The 18,526-nt window shown below is 42.1% G+C and overlaps 1 protein-coding gene across 1 annotated transcript in view; it reads left to right on the top strand.

Annotated features, from left to right (window-relative positions):
* Positions 1–18,526, top strand: part of ANKS6 (ankyrin repeat and sterile alpha motif domain containing 6) — a 119,964-nt gene that overhangs the window by 100,693 nt on the left and 745 nt on the right. The window contains exons 12-15 of the mRNA XM_068236656.1: positions 4,976–5,165; positions 6,344–6,411; positions 9,665–9,781; positions 17,968–18,064. Coding sequence (XP_068092757.1) covers positions 4,976–5,165; positions 6,344–6,411; positions 9,665–9,781; positions 17,968–18,064 — 472 coding nt within the window. The remainder of the gene's footprint in view (positions 1–4,975; positions 5,166–6,343; positions 6,412–9,664; positions 9,782–17,967; positions 18,065–18,526) is intronic.

Raw genomic sequence — 18,526 nt, 5'->3', positions numbered from 1 at the left:
ACCTATAGATTCATTCTTAGCATTATTTTAGTCTAAGTGCATTTCCTTATATGTCATTTAGATCACTTGTGTGTGTTTAAAGCAATGTACCTTTTAGAGCTGTAATTAAGTGCCAGGAATGGAAAGGAATGTCAGGCTTGGCAGAGAAGGCCACTGTTCATCTTGTGTTCAGGTTTAGTGTGGAGAAAAGCCATGCCATTTATGTATATTCCTGTAGCTGTACACAGCAGTCTATGTGCGCGGCACAGTAACAAATGCAGGATTTGTACCCCTGTCAGTTAAAAACCACTTAATGACCAGCTAACGCCGATAGGCGGTGGCTGGTCGTTTGTGCTTTTACATGGCGTTCCATGTCAGTTCACGGAGGGTGTCTCAGTGAATAACCTGCGAGCCTCCGATCGCGGCTTGCAAGCTAATTGTAGCCCCTGTTTACATCAATACGGCGCTGCTGCGCAGCAGTGCCGTAAAGGAGATCGGCGATCCTCGGCCTCTGATTGGCCATGGATCGCCGCCGTGTGATAGGCTGAAGCCTATCAGAGGCGGCGCAGGACGAATCTCCGTCCTGCGCCGCCCAAGAAGGGAGAGGTAGGGAGGGAAGGGGAGGGATGGAGGAATCGCGCTGCGGAGGGGGACTTTCAGGAGCCCCCCGCTCGGCCACACGGAGCGGCGGCGATCAGAGCCCCCCAGCAGGTCATCCCCCTAGTGGGGAAAAAAGGGGGGAAGTCTGATCGCCCTGCCTTTAACACGATCTGTGCTGCGGGCTGGAGAGCCCACGCAGCACAGATCACAGTGAACAGCCCCGGTCCTTAAGTGGATCAGGTGCCAGGTTGAAAAATAAATTCATATTGCCAAAACCATATTTCTACACAAAATATGTAATCAACTCTTTCTTAATAAAGTCCAACTCCAAGCACAGATGTAAATATACCGTCTGCCATCTTAGTAACCAGAGAATGGAAGATGGCTTCTGCATCTTATAATCTGCTAGGGAAAATGCAGTGTGTAAGGAATGGTGCACAGGCTGGTCTCTATGAGAACCCTGCGGCTTACACAGTGGGTGCAAGTCTGTGTGTTGTATAGAGTGGAGACTGAGGGGGCTCCTGAACAAGTACTTAACATGCATCTTCACTTTTCCTCCTTGTCACATTAGCTATAACTCTGAAATATACAATTCCCCAGAAAAATTCATGGATGTCCATAATCCCTGCCTGTCATTGCACTAAAACTAGACACACTGTAGCAGTATAAAATGGATATTTGAAGTATAACTTTCTACGTTGTGCAGATGTGTGAATTCATGACACAGAAAAAGAGATAAGAATTCAGGGAAGTCTTTTACATGAAACCACATAGTGTTGTCATGGTTTCCAGGACGTTTTCTAGAAAGTTACAGCTGTTTGTTGTAAACTGAAAGAGGATATTTCATTATGTTCAGTTGCAAAATAGTTTGTGTAGTGATGACTTATATAAATATTTGTCCTGAAGTGAAATTGCCTTTAAAACTTTATTTGACCTCAGCTAATTAAAACTTTTACTGTTCAGTGATAAAACCAAGTTGTGCCTCGGGATTAGGAAATCCTTTGGCTTCTGGAGTTTTGTGTGTTTTTTAAAATCAGGATAGCACTTTTACCAGATTGATTGTTCCACGTTTTTACCTAATACAGTATATCAATGATGTGAAGAACAAAGTATGGTAAATAATACAAATAAAACCTAAATAAACTGCTATGTCATATTCATGTGAGGAACTGAAGAAAATTATAATTAGTTTAGACAAATAATAAGTAATAGGGATGATATGTAATAGGGGATCAATGAGATGCAAATAATTTTGCCAACATGTAAAATGGGCGCCTGGAAAAAAGGACACCAGATGTAACCGATATACATGATTTTGGTGATAAAAGGGTGACGGATATAGCCGATAAACGTTATTTCGGTTATAAAGGGGCATCGGATGTTGCCGCTAAATGTGGTTTTGTTTATAAAAGGTGCCAGATGTAGGCTATAAATGTGATTTTGTTTGTAAAGGGTACCAGATGTAGGTGATAGACATAATTTTGTTTATAAAAGGGTGCCTGTTTGTAGCCAGTGATTGTTATTCCGTTTACAAAAGGCACTGGATGTAGCTGCTATTAGAATATAACCCTAAATCTAACCTTAATCCCACCCCCCGCCCAACCTGAACCCTCCCATGATGGTACCTAACCTAAACCCACTTCACCCCCCCCCCCCAGCAACTCACCTTAACCCCCCATGGTGGTGTCTAGCCTTAAACCCTCCCCCCATTGTGGTGCCTAACCTTAAAGGAAACATCCGAGCTAATAAAAAAAATCCACTTACCTGGGGCTTTCTCCAGCCCGTGGCAGCCGGCCTGTGCCCTCGCCGCAGCTCTGGTGGCTTGCGGTCTTCTCCGCTGGCACACCCAGGTCGGGTTCCGGGTCAGCTTCTTGCGCCTGCGCAGTACCATCCTGATGACGTCGGAGAGACCACGTGACCCGCACGGTGGAGTGCAGAAGACGCCGACCTGGTGAGGTCGGCTGCGCCAGCGGAGGAGGCCGGGAGCCACCGGAGCTATGGTGAGGGCACATGCCGGCTGCCACGGGCTGGAGGAAGCCCCAGGTAAGTGGATCTTTTTTATTTTTTAGCTCGGACCATTCCTTTAACCTCCCCCCTGATGCCTAATGCCGACCACCCATCGTGGTGCCTAACCTTAAAGAGACACTGGAGCGAAAAAAAAATGATGATATTATGATTTGTATGTGTAGCACAGCTAAGAAATAAAACATTAAGATCAGATACATCAGTCTAATTGTTTCCAGTACAGGAAGAGTTGAGAAACTCCAGTTGTTATCTCTATGCAAACAAGCCATTAAGCTCTCCGACTAAGTTTAGTCATGGAGAGGGCTGTTTTCTGACTTTTATTATCTCAACTGTAAGTGAACTGTTTGCTTTTTCTCTGCTAGAGGAGAGGTCATTACTTCACAGACTGCTCTGAAAGACTCATTTTGAATGCTGAGTGTTGTGTAATCTGCACATATTATAGAATAATGCAATGTTAGAAAAAACACTATATACCTGAAAATAAAAGTATGAGAATATTTTCTTTGCTGCTAATCTTCTAGTAATTATTCATAGTACACAACCAATTCACTATATCATATTTTTTTTTTCCGCTTCAGTGTCTCTTTAAAGGACAACTAAACCGAGAGGAGTATGGAGATTGCCATATTTATATTTCCTTTTAAGTAATACCAGTTCCCTGGCTATTCTGCTGGTCCTCTGCCTCTAATACTTTTAGCCATAGACCCTGGACAAGAATATGCAGATCAGGTGTTTCTGACATTATTGTCAGATCTAACAAGATTAGCTGCATGTTTGTTTCTGGTGATTCAAACACTACTTCAGCCAAATAGATCAGCCGAAAAAATATAATCATTACCATTGCAGATATAAATTAGTAACCAACCTTAACTTCATATAGAGCAGATTGCCATCCTAACAAACGTGAATATACATGAGGCATGGGTTTTTGGCAAAACAACCTGATAGGTAAGTTACTTTAATAATTAAATAACAACTGTACATTGTGGCTTGATTGCATGCAAAAATCAGCACTATAAAAACAGTTAAAAACTCTTGGAGTCGGAGCAATTTTGGGTACTCCAAGTCGGTGGCTTCATAAACTGAAGGAGTCAGAGTTGGGAGTCAGATGATTTTTGTAACAAATCCACAGCCCTGGTACGTACTAGACTAAGGAGTCAGAGCCATTTTGGGTACCTGCAGTCAGAGTCGGTGGTTTCATAAACTGAGGAGTCGGATGAGTTTTGTACCCTGGGTGCACATGCTGTTCATCTTTTCTCAAGATCTACTGCCCTTTTTTACGCAGACGGCTCTGGCGCCCCTTTCAACTGATACCATCATTTCAAATTGAATTCAATTTTCAGTAATACAGCTTGAAGTTGAACCAAAAATAATTGACAGGAAGTTGTTCTGATTGGTCCAGTTTCAAGCTGCATATAATTTACATGAAGTTTGAATGCATGAAAAAATGATTTGCGTCTCATTTATCATCCCTAATAAGTAACAACTATTCCTAAGAAGATATACTGTATGTGTAATATACAAGAATTTAAAGGCTTGACTCTTCCATTAAAGTATTTGCATAGTGTTAGGGTGGTTAAGACATGAGAGAATAGCAACATATCAGTATACAGCACAATCAAATTATTACAGCCTTGAAATCACTGGGGGTATCTGCCTGTATAGCTGTTTTAGCATACAAAAATAAAGAACCTAACAATATTTTTAGATGTTGAATTTTTCTCCCAATCCTCCATTAACCCCAATGAACAACACTTCAGAGGTAAGATATTGCGAAAATCAAACGACTTGTCGAAAATGATCTTCTTCCAAAATTGTTGTATTACTAACCAAGACCCAATCATTTGAATAGAGTTTCCAATTTCAGCCTTAGTTCGCACTACAAGAGCTTTTTAAGCGCTAGTGACTTTGAAAAACTCTTGCTAATGTAATGCTATGGTTGCTTGCTAATGTAATGCTATGGTTACGATGCTATGATTACAAAATCACATTGCTCCAGTGTGAACACACATAGGCTAACATTAGCAAGAGCTTTTAAAATCGCAAAGCGCTCAGAAAAGCTCTTGTAGTGTGAACAAGCCCTTATTTTTTGTTGTAACCTCACAGTGAATTCAGCACATACACAGTATACTATGACGGACAATATAATGTGCAAAACATGCGTACAGTATTTTGAATATGAATGAAAATTATAAATTACTGTAATGTTGGAAGGTTTGATTGTAAAGTACCTCATAGTTTATCATATATTTGATCTACATATTTTTATTCCTAAATGCTGTCTGCATTTTCTACATGTGAATTGTCCCTTGTATCCATTATGTTTACTTCCTGTGGATGTTTTTAAAATGAGTAATATGCTTTTCAATAGAAAGTTGAAAGTGTTAAGCGGCCTCCATCAGGGACATCATCTACTTCTAAGAGCACCTCTCCTACCTTAACGCCATCTCCATCCCCTACGCCAAAAGGCCGCCTAGCAGAGTCTTCTGTATCTTCCTCTTCTTCACACAAACACTCCAAGAGTAGCGGAGGCTCCAGCAGCGGAACCATTACTGATGAAGGTAGGTGCTAATTCTTTGATTTTATATTTACTTATTACATGATATTTCTTGTGAAAGTCAGTCACATTGGGTGTTTTAGCCTATTGTAATTTGCCGTAGTGGTAAACAACCTGCTTGTGTTTCCAGAGTACACATGGTGCTCAGCTGAGCTGACTATGATTGGCTGTACAAGGGCATTTTAAAGAATAATCAGATTGTGCTTTAAACACAGTTAAAATAATCTATTAATTGTGCCCATTAACATTATTAGCTTGTATGTGTAAAGAAAAATATCATTTTGATTCAGCACAGCTGCATGAATACATACAAGACTGAACAGACCCTCAACATTAGCAAGAGGAACTGGGAAGATTATGTTAAATATTAAAGCAGAACTAAAAATTGTTTAAAAAATTAGTGAGTTTCACTTTCCTGGGGCTTCTGCCAGCCCCCTGCAGCCGACCTGTGCCCTCGCAGTCCTGGACTGATCCTCCGTTCCCCCGCCACGGCTCACTTTCTTCCCCGTAATGGAGGTCGACACCTGGCCACGCGTATCCTAGTATGCGTTCCTGTAGGCAGGAGCGCCCTGAAGGACGATAAAATCTCTACAGTACACGTCCGACTATGGGAGCATGAACGAGGAGGCAGTGCACTCAAACTGTGCGGAATGATAGTGAGCCATGGCGTGGACCAGAGCATCGGTGAGTGGCTGCGTGGGAACATGTCGGCTGCAGAGGGCTGCCAGAAGCCCCAGGTAAGTGAAACTTAGTTTCAGTTCCGCTTTAAAAAAATCAAGTGTATGGCATTTTGATAGCCAGGCTTTATGGTGTTAGGTTTTTTGTTCCTATTGGCTACTCAGGTGTAGATATAGCCTATTAGAAGCAGCTGGATAGCATACTGGTTAAGTAGGATTTGAGCCTTTGACCAGGGTTCAAATCCCAGATCAAGCCAGCATATAAAACAGTAAGGGGTCTTTGGGCAAGGCTCCCTAATGATCCTGATTGCCCGTGGAGCGCGTCCTAAGTGGCTGCAGCCCTGCAGTGCTTTGAGTCCACCACAAAAGCGTGGAATGCTTGTTTTCTCTATTACTGACAGCATAAGTACAAGCTGCATAAATGCCAGTTAAATCAGTAATGTGTGAGATAGGCACAATATAAATCTTATTTTAAAAATGAGTTGCTTAAATATTTATTTTGCAGATGAGCTTTCTGCCATTCTGAGGAAGCTATCACTGGAGAAGTACCAGCCCATCTTTGAAGAGCAGGAAGTGAGTTATTGTGAAAAATGGCATGTATTTAATATACAGTGGGATGCGAAAGTTTGGGCAACCTTGTTAATCGTCATGATTTTCTTGTATAAATCTTTGGTTGTTACGATAGCAAATGTCCGTTAAATATATCATATAGGAGACACACACAGTGATATTTGAGAAGTGAAATTAAGTTTTTGGGATTTACGCAATATATGTTTAAATAAAATTAGACAGGTGCAGAAAAAGGTTGCCTAAACTTTTGCATCCAACTGTATGTAGGAATATGGCTACTATAAATGTGACTACTATATAAATGCAATTTTAGTATCTTTTATTTATACAATAAAATGCAAGTGTCCCTGCATCATCAACTGAATGGCTGTGTTTCCCTGGCTTTTTGTACTGAGCATGTGCACAGCCAGGGCAGTTAGGACACAGGGCCGGATCTGACAGTTTGCTGTGTCCGGTTCAGAGGTTCTCATTGCATTGTGGGAAATAACAGCTTTTTCCAACTGCCAAGCAAGCAGCTCCCTGTGTGCAAATACTTCAGACAGTGGTGGGGAACTAACAAGCGGGACGCAGATGTGCGTGCATTGCGTGGGGTAGCGGCTGTGACCTAGCACCCGTTTTTTAACGGGCGAGCCTTTTTACTAGTTTTTAAATAAAACAGTTTATAGAGTTTAAACAATATCAAAAAAAAAAAAGAACAGGAGACGGAAAGAGAGAAATGTAGGAAGAAAGTGAAGGAATTCATTAGAGGCAGAGTATAAAGTAATAGAGCATAAAGTAGACATCACAAATAGTGTGTACAGTATATTTTAGCAAAACTTGCTGCTGTGAAACTAAGAAGAGTGGTAGAGATACTTAAAATATATTTGAAGTCCCTGTGCAGAATTCTTGAAAAACCAGACAGCCAAGTACGTGAACAAGGCTATTTAAATTCTTAAGCCTTGTACACGGGGCCCTACCATTAAGCAGAGTGAATCACGTGATTCAGGGCAGCAGACTGTAGGGGGCAGCATCAGCTCTACACTCACCTGATCTTTTTCAGTCTCTCCCTCTGCTCTGCTGCCTGACTCATGGAGCACAGAGCTTGACTGCTGTTAGTCTGTGTGTTCTGGCATGCCCCTTACGTAAATATGCACTGCTCTCTGCTAGCCCCACCTCCTCTCCATGTGCTGTTCTGCCCTCTGGTTTCCCTGCCCCCAGCCACCCACCTACACATCCGCACTCAGCGGAACATCTATCGGCACCCATTTACTCACCCATCAGAATCCAGGGTGAAACAGGTAAAAATGGCTCCACCGTAGAGATTAAGTAAATTGCTTTAATATATATATATATATATATATATATATATATATATATATATATATATATATATATATGTATGTATGTATGTATGTATGTATGTATGTATGTATGTATGTATGTATGTATGTATGTATGTATGTATGTATGTATAGATAGATAGATAGATAGATAGATAGATAGATAGATAGATAGATAGATAGATAGATATAGAGATAGATAGATATAGAGAGAGAGAGAGATAGAGATAGATATATAGATATAGATATAGATATAGATAGATAGATAGATAGATAGATAGATAGATAGATAGATAGATAGATAGATATAGAGATAGATAGATATAGAGAGAGAGAGAGATAGAGATAGATATATAGATATAGATATAGATAGATAGATAGATAGATAGATACATAGATAGATCTATAGATATAGATAGATAGATAGATAGATAGATCTATAGATATATATAGATATAGATAGATATATATATATATATATATATATATATATATAGATATATAGATAGATATATAGATAGATATAGATATAGATATATATATCTAGATATAGATATAGATATATATATCTAGATATAGATATAGATCTATATCTATATCTATCTATCTATCTATCTATCTATATATATATATATATATGATTTGACTATTAGAAAATTGTAGTTGACCGCAGACTGAAAATGAAAGGTTGTTTTAGTAACATTCCATTACAAAAAAGCTCATAGGGCAGTTTAACAGCCTATAGTATATTTTAATGACTGGTGCCGAGGCAGATTTTACTCATTAAATGGGACACAGAGGCATGTACCCTTGACAAGCACATACTTCTGTGTCCCTTTAGCACCGCTCTTTGCCCTTCAGGTGTCTGCAGTACCCCCTCCACCTGAAAATTCTGAAAGCAGCTTGTTGGTGTTCTCAAACAGGAAAGGGGCACTCCTGCATGATGCCTACTCCAGTTTTAGGAACATCCCTTACCTGCTTTACTCAGCACAGGAGGACCCAGTGAACATGCCCGGAGTGAACTGGGTCCTCTCGTAAACTTCTCTCATGGACGTACTGTGACTACTGTGAAGTACTTACAGGTTCCTAACCATTTTGGATTCAGAAACCACAATTTCTATCTGACTCGAGTAACTACGGTGCTACAGAGACTTGTATAATGTGTGTATAATGTTAATCCAGGAGGTGACCTGGTGGCGGTAGTATGTTTTTGTAACGTTCCATAGGTAGTATAATCTACTTTCCCGTTCCTATGGCTAAGATCGTTCTGCGCAGTTTGTATTTACAAACTGTGCATGTGCAGAATGCTCCCGACCGAGGGGAAGTGGAATGAGGAGGCATGTGGCCGAGGCCGTGCATGCACATCTTAGTGCAACTTGCATATCTTTTGGAGGGAGCAGTGGCATGCTCGTATGAATCGGAACCACAGCAAGGGAACTGTAGGGGCTGCAAGAAGACCCAGGTAAGTGAGTCCTCATCTCGGGTATCCTTTAAAGCTGCAGGATCCAGAGGTTTCCCTCTTCTTAGGTAAGGATCTTATTATTATTTTATTTTACTAAGCCTCGGGTACACTTTCAATTCATAATTAAATACAAGATTCTTTGCAAAACTAGGCAATTTCCCAGTGTGCCGAAAGTTTTCTTGTCAGTTCAATCCTAAAAATTGATTGCTAAATAAAAAGTGGCAAAACACAAATAATTTGTCGTAGATGCAGATAGATGTAAAAAGGATAAGATAGGACAGCTAGTTAACAACATGTGGACACTTTTAGTCTTTACTACTTGGAAACCAACTTTGGCTTTTTCCCTTTGGTTTTGAAGTCACCAAACAAGTAAACCCCGGCTAAATGTAAATGTTTAGCACGGAGGACTATGAAAGAATGTCTTGTATATTGTGGAGATGTTATTCAGTGGTAACCACACTCTGTCCATCCACAGGTTGACATGGAGGCCTTTCTCACACTCACTGATGGTGATTTAAAGGAGTTGGGTATAAAGACAGATGGATCCAGGCAGCAGATCCTGGCAGCTATATCTGAACTCAATGCTGGAAAGGTAGGTAGTTCTGGAAACCTTCAGTGGTTTCCAGTCTAAAGATGTATCCAAATGCTTCTTCTATCTCTTAACCACTCTGCAACCACTTCACCCAGAATTGCGGCCGCAGAGTGGCTCTCCTGGGACCGCCTAACCCAGGATTGCGACACATAGCGAAGTGCGAGATTTGCAGGGAACGAGCGTTCGCTCGTTCTGCGCCCCGTTCCCTGCAGGAGGAGAGAGGCGGCCGCAGCGATCAGTCTGCTAGCCCGCGATCGCCGCTAGCAGGCTCTTACAAAACAATCTACTGCTCTACTACTCTGTCACTGAGCTGTCCCCAGGAGAGTCAGGGAAATGGAGGCTGATGCCTATGAGAGGTGATCTGTATGATTGGATCTTGGGAGGGGGAGGCATACATTTAAATAAAATAGTGATTTTTATTTAAATAAAAAAGACAAATTAATTATAAAAAAAGTTGCAGCAGCAATCAGATGCCACCAACAGAAAACTCTGTTGGTGGCAAGAAAAGGGAACAAGATTCATTTGTGAGCTCAGTTGTATGGCTGTGCAGTGAGCTGTTAAAGCTGCAGTGTCCTGACATGTAAAAAATCGCCTGGTCACTAGGGGGGTGGAAGCCTGTGGTCCTCAAGAGGATAAAGAGGAACTAAAACCTTGTTGCAGTCATTGTTACTTTTAAAGGTAGGTTATAATAACTGCTTGTTGTTTGTTATATGCATAATGAAAAAAGAGGCACTGCAAAAACATATAGTAGAATGTAATACATTGTTCAGAATAACCAATTTTACACTATTTATCCTGGTGTAAGCATCAGAATCACTTCCTATATGTACTGTATATGTTGATGTATATTTGTATGTAAACCCACCCTTCCAGTGATGTTTTGCCTGGGCTATTTAGTTATGCAGCCTTTTTCTCCCAGTGCACTCTGGTAGACCAGGCGTTTCTACTGACTTCAAAACACAAAGTAAACAAACACTCCACAGTGATGCAAGCAGTAAAGATGTCACTACCTGTGATACATTTGAGAATGTCAATCAGAGAGGGGAACGATTTTATAATGGTCAAAGGCTAAATCATTTATAAATAAACTTTGTAAAATATAAGCAATTTGGATCATTAACCACTTGCCCACTTGCCGACGGCTACACGCCGGTAGGCCCCCTCTCCTCCGTGTTACGTGACGTCACGCGTAATACGTCACGTAACACGGAGGAGAGGGGGCGTTTCCATCCAGCGCTGTTCCGGAACGCTGATACAGCTACGCTCTTCATCTCCGCTTCAACGGGAGGACGCTCCCCGCACATCAAGGGAGCCGGGCACGCTGCCCAACACTGCGCTTGTAGCAGTAAGTCTGAGACTCTCTCATCCAGCCGCCGGCCGGGGCGAATGAGATTGAGCGGCTCCCCGCATCACCACAACAAGAACAGCCTCTTCTAGCAGGAGCGTGAGTACTATATCTCACTGATAGCCATGCATGTGCTGAAACTTGCTTGCTACCAATTTTCTCTGTAACAGATGAAAGTGCACTTTTAACACCTGAAAACCACCTCAGGAGCAGTATCACATTTTATTTCTGCAGTATATGAACTGGAGGAACAGTGCAATAATAGTAAAGACACCATCCACGATTTAAAACAACAATGTCATCATCTTTAATTAGCAGCTGAAGTCCTTAGCTACATACAGCAGCAAGCGAACAACCGGGTATTTCAGCTCAATAACACTGCCAAAAATTACATCTAGATTGAATCAACCAATTTTATCCCTCATCTTATGAATTTACAAAAGTGATAAAATATATTTTATACAGATTTGTTTGGATCTATCATTATAGATCCTTTGCCTTTTACTTGTATTTTAATCATTGTTAGATTGTATCCTTTCAACAGAGACCAATAGTAGGTCACTATTAAAATCGAAAATAGAAACCAATCATTAAGCGCAGTCGGTCTATTACATTACTTTTTTCACTTTACCTAGGGAACTGGGACCTCCCCTGACTAGACTCAGCAGCTATATATTTTGGCGCATCGCTTATTTTTTATCTTGAAGCCTTCAAACAAAATTAGCCGCGTGCATACACCAAACAGTCCTAAATGTAATGGTAACACCTGGAAAAAATGTTATCTGATAAACATATACACAAAAGTCTCTTGTTAAATTCCCATCTCAGGGCAAGATAGATAGTTCCATAAAATGTTCCTTCTTAAAATCTTCATACTCGACTTATTCAATTATAATTCCATAAAACTATATACGCTCACCAGATCCTGTAGCCAACCAATTTAGATCGGCAGATGCGTTTTGTGTCACTAGTCAGTAAGATCCGCATAGAGTTTTAGCTTACCTTCATATTGATGTTACAAAACAAGCTATTTTATTATTGCAATAACAAACAGCATGTTTTGTGAGTTACACCCACTTCATCAGACCGTGTAGGTGTCGTGATATGATGCAAGTTCAGTAAGGTTTATTGAGTTATGACAAACCCATGCAGTAAATCTTTAAACAGAGTAATAGCCATGGGGCAACCTCACATGAATATAGTTAATTAGTACCTGTAGTTCAAAAGTAACCCAGTAATTTCTGCACAAAGTATATCCAATCATAATAGCACTCCTTTGAAAATATTTCCCATAAATAGTATGCTGCAACTCTGCATCTGGATTTTAAACTAGACCTTACCTTCTAAATACGCCTTCTGGCCATATCCGTATGTCCTATAAAGGTCAACACAATAACCCCAAGGTTGGCAACATTTTTTTGTAAGTTGTGAGTGGCACGGTGAATAAAAAACCAGAGCAAGGAAACAGTCTGTATGTATCTCTTCTGCGCATGTGCGGCTTGGCCACGCGCACCCATCATACTCTTGCAGCTGGGAGCGTTCTGCACGTGAATACCCCCGGGTATGCAGAATGCTCTCGGGGACAGGAGCATAGTGGGGGGCGTGCGCATATGCAGGAGCATGTGATTGGCCAGATTACCGTGGGAGATTAGAAGACAAATGAGCGACCAGAAAAGATGGTGAGGGAGCCTACGAGGAAGCCCCAGGTAAGTATAAATATACCCTTTAATCCTGTCTCAGATACACTTTAAAGTTTCTTCTTCAGGCACGATACAGAAATGGGTTTAGAACCATAGCTGGATTTGTATCATGCCAGAAGAAGAAACGTTGTTTGGAAAGCTTGCGAAAACTACATATACTTAGTCATTAAAGGTATTACCTGAATCAACATGCGTTGGTTTGCTGTCAGCAGAGTTGGCTATTGTTCTTAAAAGTTCAACATATTGTCACTATCAAGGTGTAAAGAAATGCAAACATGACTATAACATACAAACTCTGTAGAGTAGTGTTTGTTTCTTTGCTCTGCTTTGTAGTGTTCTTTGCTCTGTTTTTTTATCCACAGTGCCACTCAAAAAGCACAGAAAATGTATGCTTACATTTCAGTAGAAAGATGCACTGTCCTTGTCACGACTTCCGAGTTGAGGCTGGAGTATAGTGGCAGGGCAAGAGCCATGGCTACAGTCTTTGTAGTTGGACTTCTACCTAGCAGGGTTCTCTGCAGCTTTTTTTTTAATTAGCACTGCAGAGAGGGTAGTAAGACTTGTATCTTCTTTCTGTATCATTGCATCAATTACAATGATTTGGTACTAGCTTTAATAATGAGACTGAGATGAAAGTTAAAGAGGAACTCCAGCCTAAACAAACATACTGTCATTAAGTTACATTAGTTATGTTAATTAAAATAGATAGGTAATATAATCTCTTACCCACACTGTTTTAAAAGAACAGGCAAATGTTTGATTTCATGATGGCAGCCATCTTTTTGGTTGAAAAGAGGTGACAGGGAGCATGAGACACAGTTCCAACTGTCCTGTGTCCTGAGCACCTCTCCCAGTTGCTAGGCAACGTGAATAACATAGGAAATCCCCTCATGCTCTGCACAGCATCAGGGAAAAAAAAATCTGGGCTTTTTTTCTTTGATGGGTGGAGCTCAGCTAAAAATGCAGCTAAAAATGATACTTTGGTAAGAAAAACAAAGTTCTGATGCTGTGAAACTGTTAAAGAAACACCAAGCCTTTTCAGTTCTGCTGAGTAGATTTTTAGTCCGGAGGTTCACTTTAAATTCTTTAACAGACCAAAGCAATTCCACTGACCCAACTCCAGTGCTGTTGCAGTGCAAAACAATGTGGAATCGGCCTGAGAGCTGCTTGTTTGCACTATGTTACACATGCTCTCCCTGTACAGCACCTGCCGTCGCGTGTGCGCATGGTGGGGGGCGGAGTCACAGCACTAGCGTGTTGTTTTGTCAGGTAAACAGCTGTAGCATGTTGCCATGCCATTCTGACAGCTTTGCCTGTCACTCCACCAGTCAGTTCTATTGTCAATCTCCTGTCAGTAACAGTCAGTCCTGTTATGTCGGTACACACCATGCAATTTCCCATCAGATAGAAGGGTCGAATCGATTATTTCTAACAGGTACAATCTTACTTTCAATCATTTTTATGATCAGTTTTCTATAGAAGTGATCAGAAAACTGATCGGAAATTAGATTGGACCTCTCAGAAATAATCGTTTCGACCCATCTATCTGACCAGACATTGCATGGTGTGTACCGGGCATAAGTCACACTCTGGTCAGCCAGTCCTGCTAGCTTGTCTGTCAGGCTTTCCCTCCAGTGCTTCCCACCAGTCCACCCTGCCAGTCTTTACCTACAGTCCACTCGGCTAGTCTTTCCCTTCAGTTCAGCCATGCAGTCCTTCACTCTTGCCTATCCCACTAGTCCTTCCTTCCAGTCTGTCCTGCCAGTCCTTGTCTCCAGTCCATCCTGCCAGTTCTTCCCTTCAGTCCGCCCAGCCAGTCCACCCTGCCAGTCCATCCAGCCCTTTCTTCCAGTACATTTGTGTCTTCAATCTTATTAGTCTTGCTCTCCAGTCCGTGCTGCTAGTCCTTGTCTCTCATCGCCAGTGGGCTCAGGGGTGGCTACTGGGCAACAAAGTTATTAGTCACCCATTAGGGGTGACAGCCCATCATACGTTGCAAGGTGCTCTGGTGAAGACCCGTAAACCATTATCCAGGTAATCCAGGAGTAATAACATTAAGGTGTACCTGTTGGATGGCTGCAAACTGAGCATTGTTGGCTGCAGAAGTTGAGTACTTTACTGGTATCAGATTATCACCTGAATCTATCAGGAATGATTGTTGTGGTTATCTGTCTTATGCTAGGTACACACTGAGATTTTCTGGCAGATTTACTGTCAGATCGATTATTTCCAACATGTCCGATCTGTTTTCTGATCGATTTCTGATCGTTTTCCGTTCACTTCAATAGGAAATCGATCTGGAAATGCTGGGAAATCGATCAGAAATCAGATCAAACATGTAGGAAAAAAATTGATCTGACAGTAAATCTGCTGGAAAATCTCATAATGTGTACCTAGCATTATGTTTGCACAAGTTTAGGACCAAGATGTGTGCTGAGCCCTACTGCTGCAACATGTCACCAATGACTTGACTCTGGAGCCTGCAATGTGTAGCTAGGAACAGAATCACATCCTGAGCCATTTATTAGCAGTGATTGTATTGTTTCTTAAAGGACTTACGAGGCCAGGAAATCAGAAAAAAAAAAAAGTTAGCTACCTGCTTCAGCTTGTCAGCTCCGTGCCGTTCCGCCGGGTCCCCGCCGCTCACTAGCCCCCCTAACGGTCCCCGACCGCGCGGCCCGGGTCGGGCTCTCCAGCCTGTACAAACATGGCGGCCGGAGCTGGCCGCGGCTGCGCAGTACGCATAGCCGCGAGAGCGGCTTCGCAGCTCTAAGGCCAGCCCCCGATCCACGCTACTGTTACGTGGATCGGGGGTTTGGCCTTAGAGCTGCGCAGCCGCTCTCGCGGCTATGCGTACTGCGCAGCCGCGGCCAGCACCGGTGTCATGTCAGAAATTGCAGCCCGAATGCAGCCCTGCACGCTGAAGGATAAACGTCATCGCGTACTAGAGCATCGGGCTACACGTCTTCAGTACGCGACAATTAAAAGCGCATGCCCGGTTTTATGCAGCTGAATTGTGTTGAACGTTGCGGCCGCCTCCGCCCACCACCGCTGTCATTAGCATACTAACCTCCTACAGCCCTCCCTGATATCCTCCGTATCATCCTATAGAAGGTAGATATGCTTGTATTGCCTTCGAGTTAAATGATAGAGGATGGGTGGATGTGGTGTTGCTGCGCACGACTATCTATTTCAATTGTTTTTTTTAGAAATCAAAGTAAACCTAAAAATATACAGATTCTTCACACTACTTTGTAAGAGAATTGAACTGCAGCGTTGGAGGATGACGTAGCACGCACGTCCCACAGCCGCATGCGCAGAACCAACAGAGCTGCAAAATCTGAGAGGCTGCAATAGCTGACATGACACCAGCCGCCATGTTTGTACAGGCTGGAGAGTCTGACCCAGGCCGCGCGGTCGGGGACCGTTAGGGGGGCTAGTGAGCGGCGGGGACCCGGCGGAACGGCACGGTGGGCGTGGACGGCGTCCTCCGTGCCTGACAAGCTGAAGCAGGTAGCTAACTTTTTTTTTTCTGAATTCCTGGCCTCGTAAGTCCTTTAAAGTACTGTATATCTGAACTCTTGCACAGAACAGAAGCAAAACATAGAGCAATGCACCCTGTATGTATTTAGTAGGTTTAGCCTGTCTAATTCCCCCTCATTTGTGTATAATGTCAAATAGTCATTTGATATCTTCCTTTGTCACATGGCTGCCAATATGTCTGCTTCCATGAATCAGGAAGTAGAAACAGTGCAGATTTATTTTAGGATTTGTATCAGCTGTAACAAATAAATATTTTTTCTTTGAAGATTATTATGCTGTGTATATTTTAGAGCAGAGAAGACGTTCTGAGTTAAAAACCCTAAGAACTTTCTTTACCAAAATATACAGATATGCTAACAAGAGACCTGTTGCAACAACAGAACTAAGGGCATGGAATGTCCCTTAGGGCTGTTTCACACAAGAGACTTGAGATGTTGCTACAAACTGCAGCTACCAAAATACTAGACAGCTGCTAGAAATGCTATCCTATGCATTTTCATAACAACTGGGATATGACAGTAGCTTGTTACTGCTGCTCTAGGTGTTTCAAGGTCTTAGCAAATGCATTGGATAACATGCACGCTAGTCTCATGTGACATGGCCCTATCTTTAGTTGTCGTATCATACTGATGTTTGTTGAACACATTACTATGTTCTTTCATTGTAGTGAATGGAATCACATTGCAGAAAAATTGCATCGGAATGGAAGTGCTTTGCATTGTGTAAAGGCATTAGGGTACGCAGCGCCCCTTTTGGCTCCACAATCTATTCTGTCCAGGTGTCTCCATGTCCATGACTAGAGGGTGTTCTAATCATAGAGACGGTTATTACTGGACAAGATAGATGGTCTGTGGAGTGGAGAGGTGAGTTACTTATCTATGCCTCGCACGCTGCAGCTATTCTGCACTTTAGGGGAGGGGGTCCTTCTGCCCACCTGCACTGGGTGCCCTCTGGCTGTCTATACTGAGGGTGCTACCCATAGAGGGGTCGTTCTGGCCGAAAAAGAGCATAATGGCATCGGGAAATTTGGTTGCACCATGCGTCACCATAGGCCATAATGTGAATTAAGGTTATAGTGGCACTCAGACAGTAACTTGCGCGGCGTCAAAAGTCAGAGCCCAAATTACTCTAAAAACAGCATAATTCGGCCACCAGCAACAGCTGGCAGCCGAATTACGTCTTTCCCCGAGTCCATGGTGGCCTGGAAGGGGAATAACAATTAACGCCTCCGGTACTTTTGCAGGAGCGGGGTGAGCCTTTTTTTTTTGGCTACACCTTGCGCCCAAATTTCCTGATGCTGTTTTTGCATGTATGTCATTCTGGCTACCTATACTGAGGGGATACCTATTCGTGGGGTCATTCTGGATACCTATCCTGGGAGCCCTCTGGCTTCCTATCTTGGGAGCCCAATAACTACTTATACTGAGGGGGCTACCTATATGGAGGTCATTCTCACTACCTAATATGGGGGGGGGGGGGGGGTCAAAGGAATAGATTCTTCATATGGTAATATATACACTGCTGGTTATTAGTTTTGTATTATGTATAGCCATTCACCTGTGGCAGTTTCAATTTTATTTTCCTTTCTCTTTTATAAGGGTCGTGAGAGACAAATTCTTCAAGAAACAATACATAATTTCCATTCTTCATTTGAAAGTAGTGCTAGCAATACTCAGCCTCCAGCAGCACATCAGTGTAAGTATAATGGAAGTCTACAGCCTTGTTTTTACCTTCTGAAGCCTTTCGTGGGCTCATAATTCGGGCATCCTGAAAAAATCATGCCAGGTAGTTCGAGCCTGGGACCCACTGCAGCACTTTTCTAAGCACCTGTGATTTGTACAGCTCTGGCTAATGTAATGCTATGGAGGATGTAAAAAAAAATCACATCAAGTCAAGTGGGATAACACACACTGCATTAAATTAGCAAGAGTTTGTCAAACTACCACTGCTTAAAAAAAACACTGCTAGTGGGTCCCAGACCTTACTGAGTGTGCTGTAAGTGGCTACATGTTCCTTTGAATGCCACAGAAAGAAAGTTTTACAAATCCTAGCTTATAATTTATATTAAGGAAGCCGTGATAAAGGTGCAAAGCGTAAAAAAATGAAAACAAAATTAGTGACGTATGGTGTAGGCTGTAATTCACCAGTATTGTTTCA

Source organism: Hyperolius riggenbachi, chromosome 5, assembly GCF_040937935.1.
Source record: "Hyperolius riggenbachi isolate aHypRig1 chromosome 5, aHypRig1.pri, whole genome shotgun sequence".
NCBI lineage: Eukaryota > Metazoa > Chordata > Amphibia > Anura > Hyperoliidae > Hyperolius > Hyperolius riggenbachi.
This window is presented reverse-complemented; position numbering and strand designations above follow the sequence as displayed.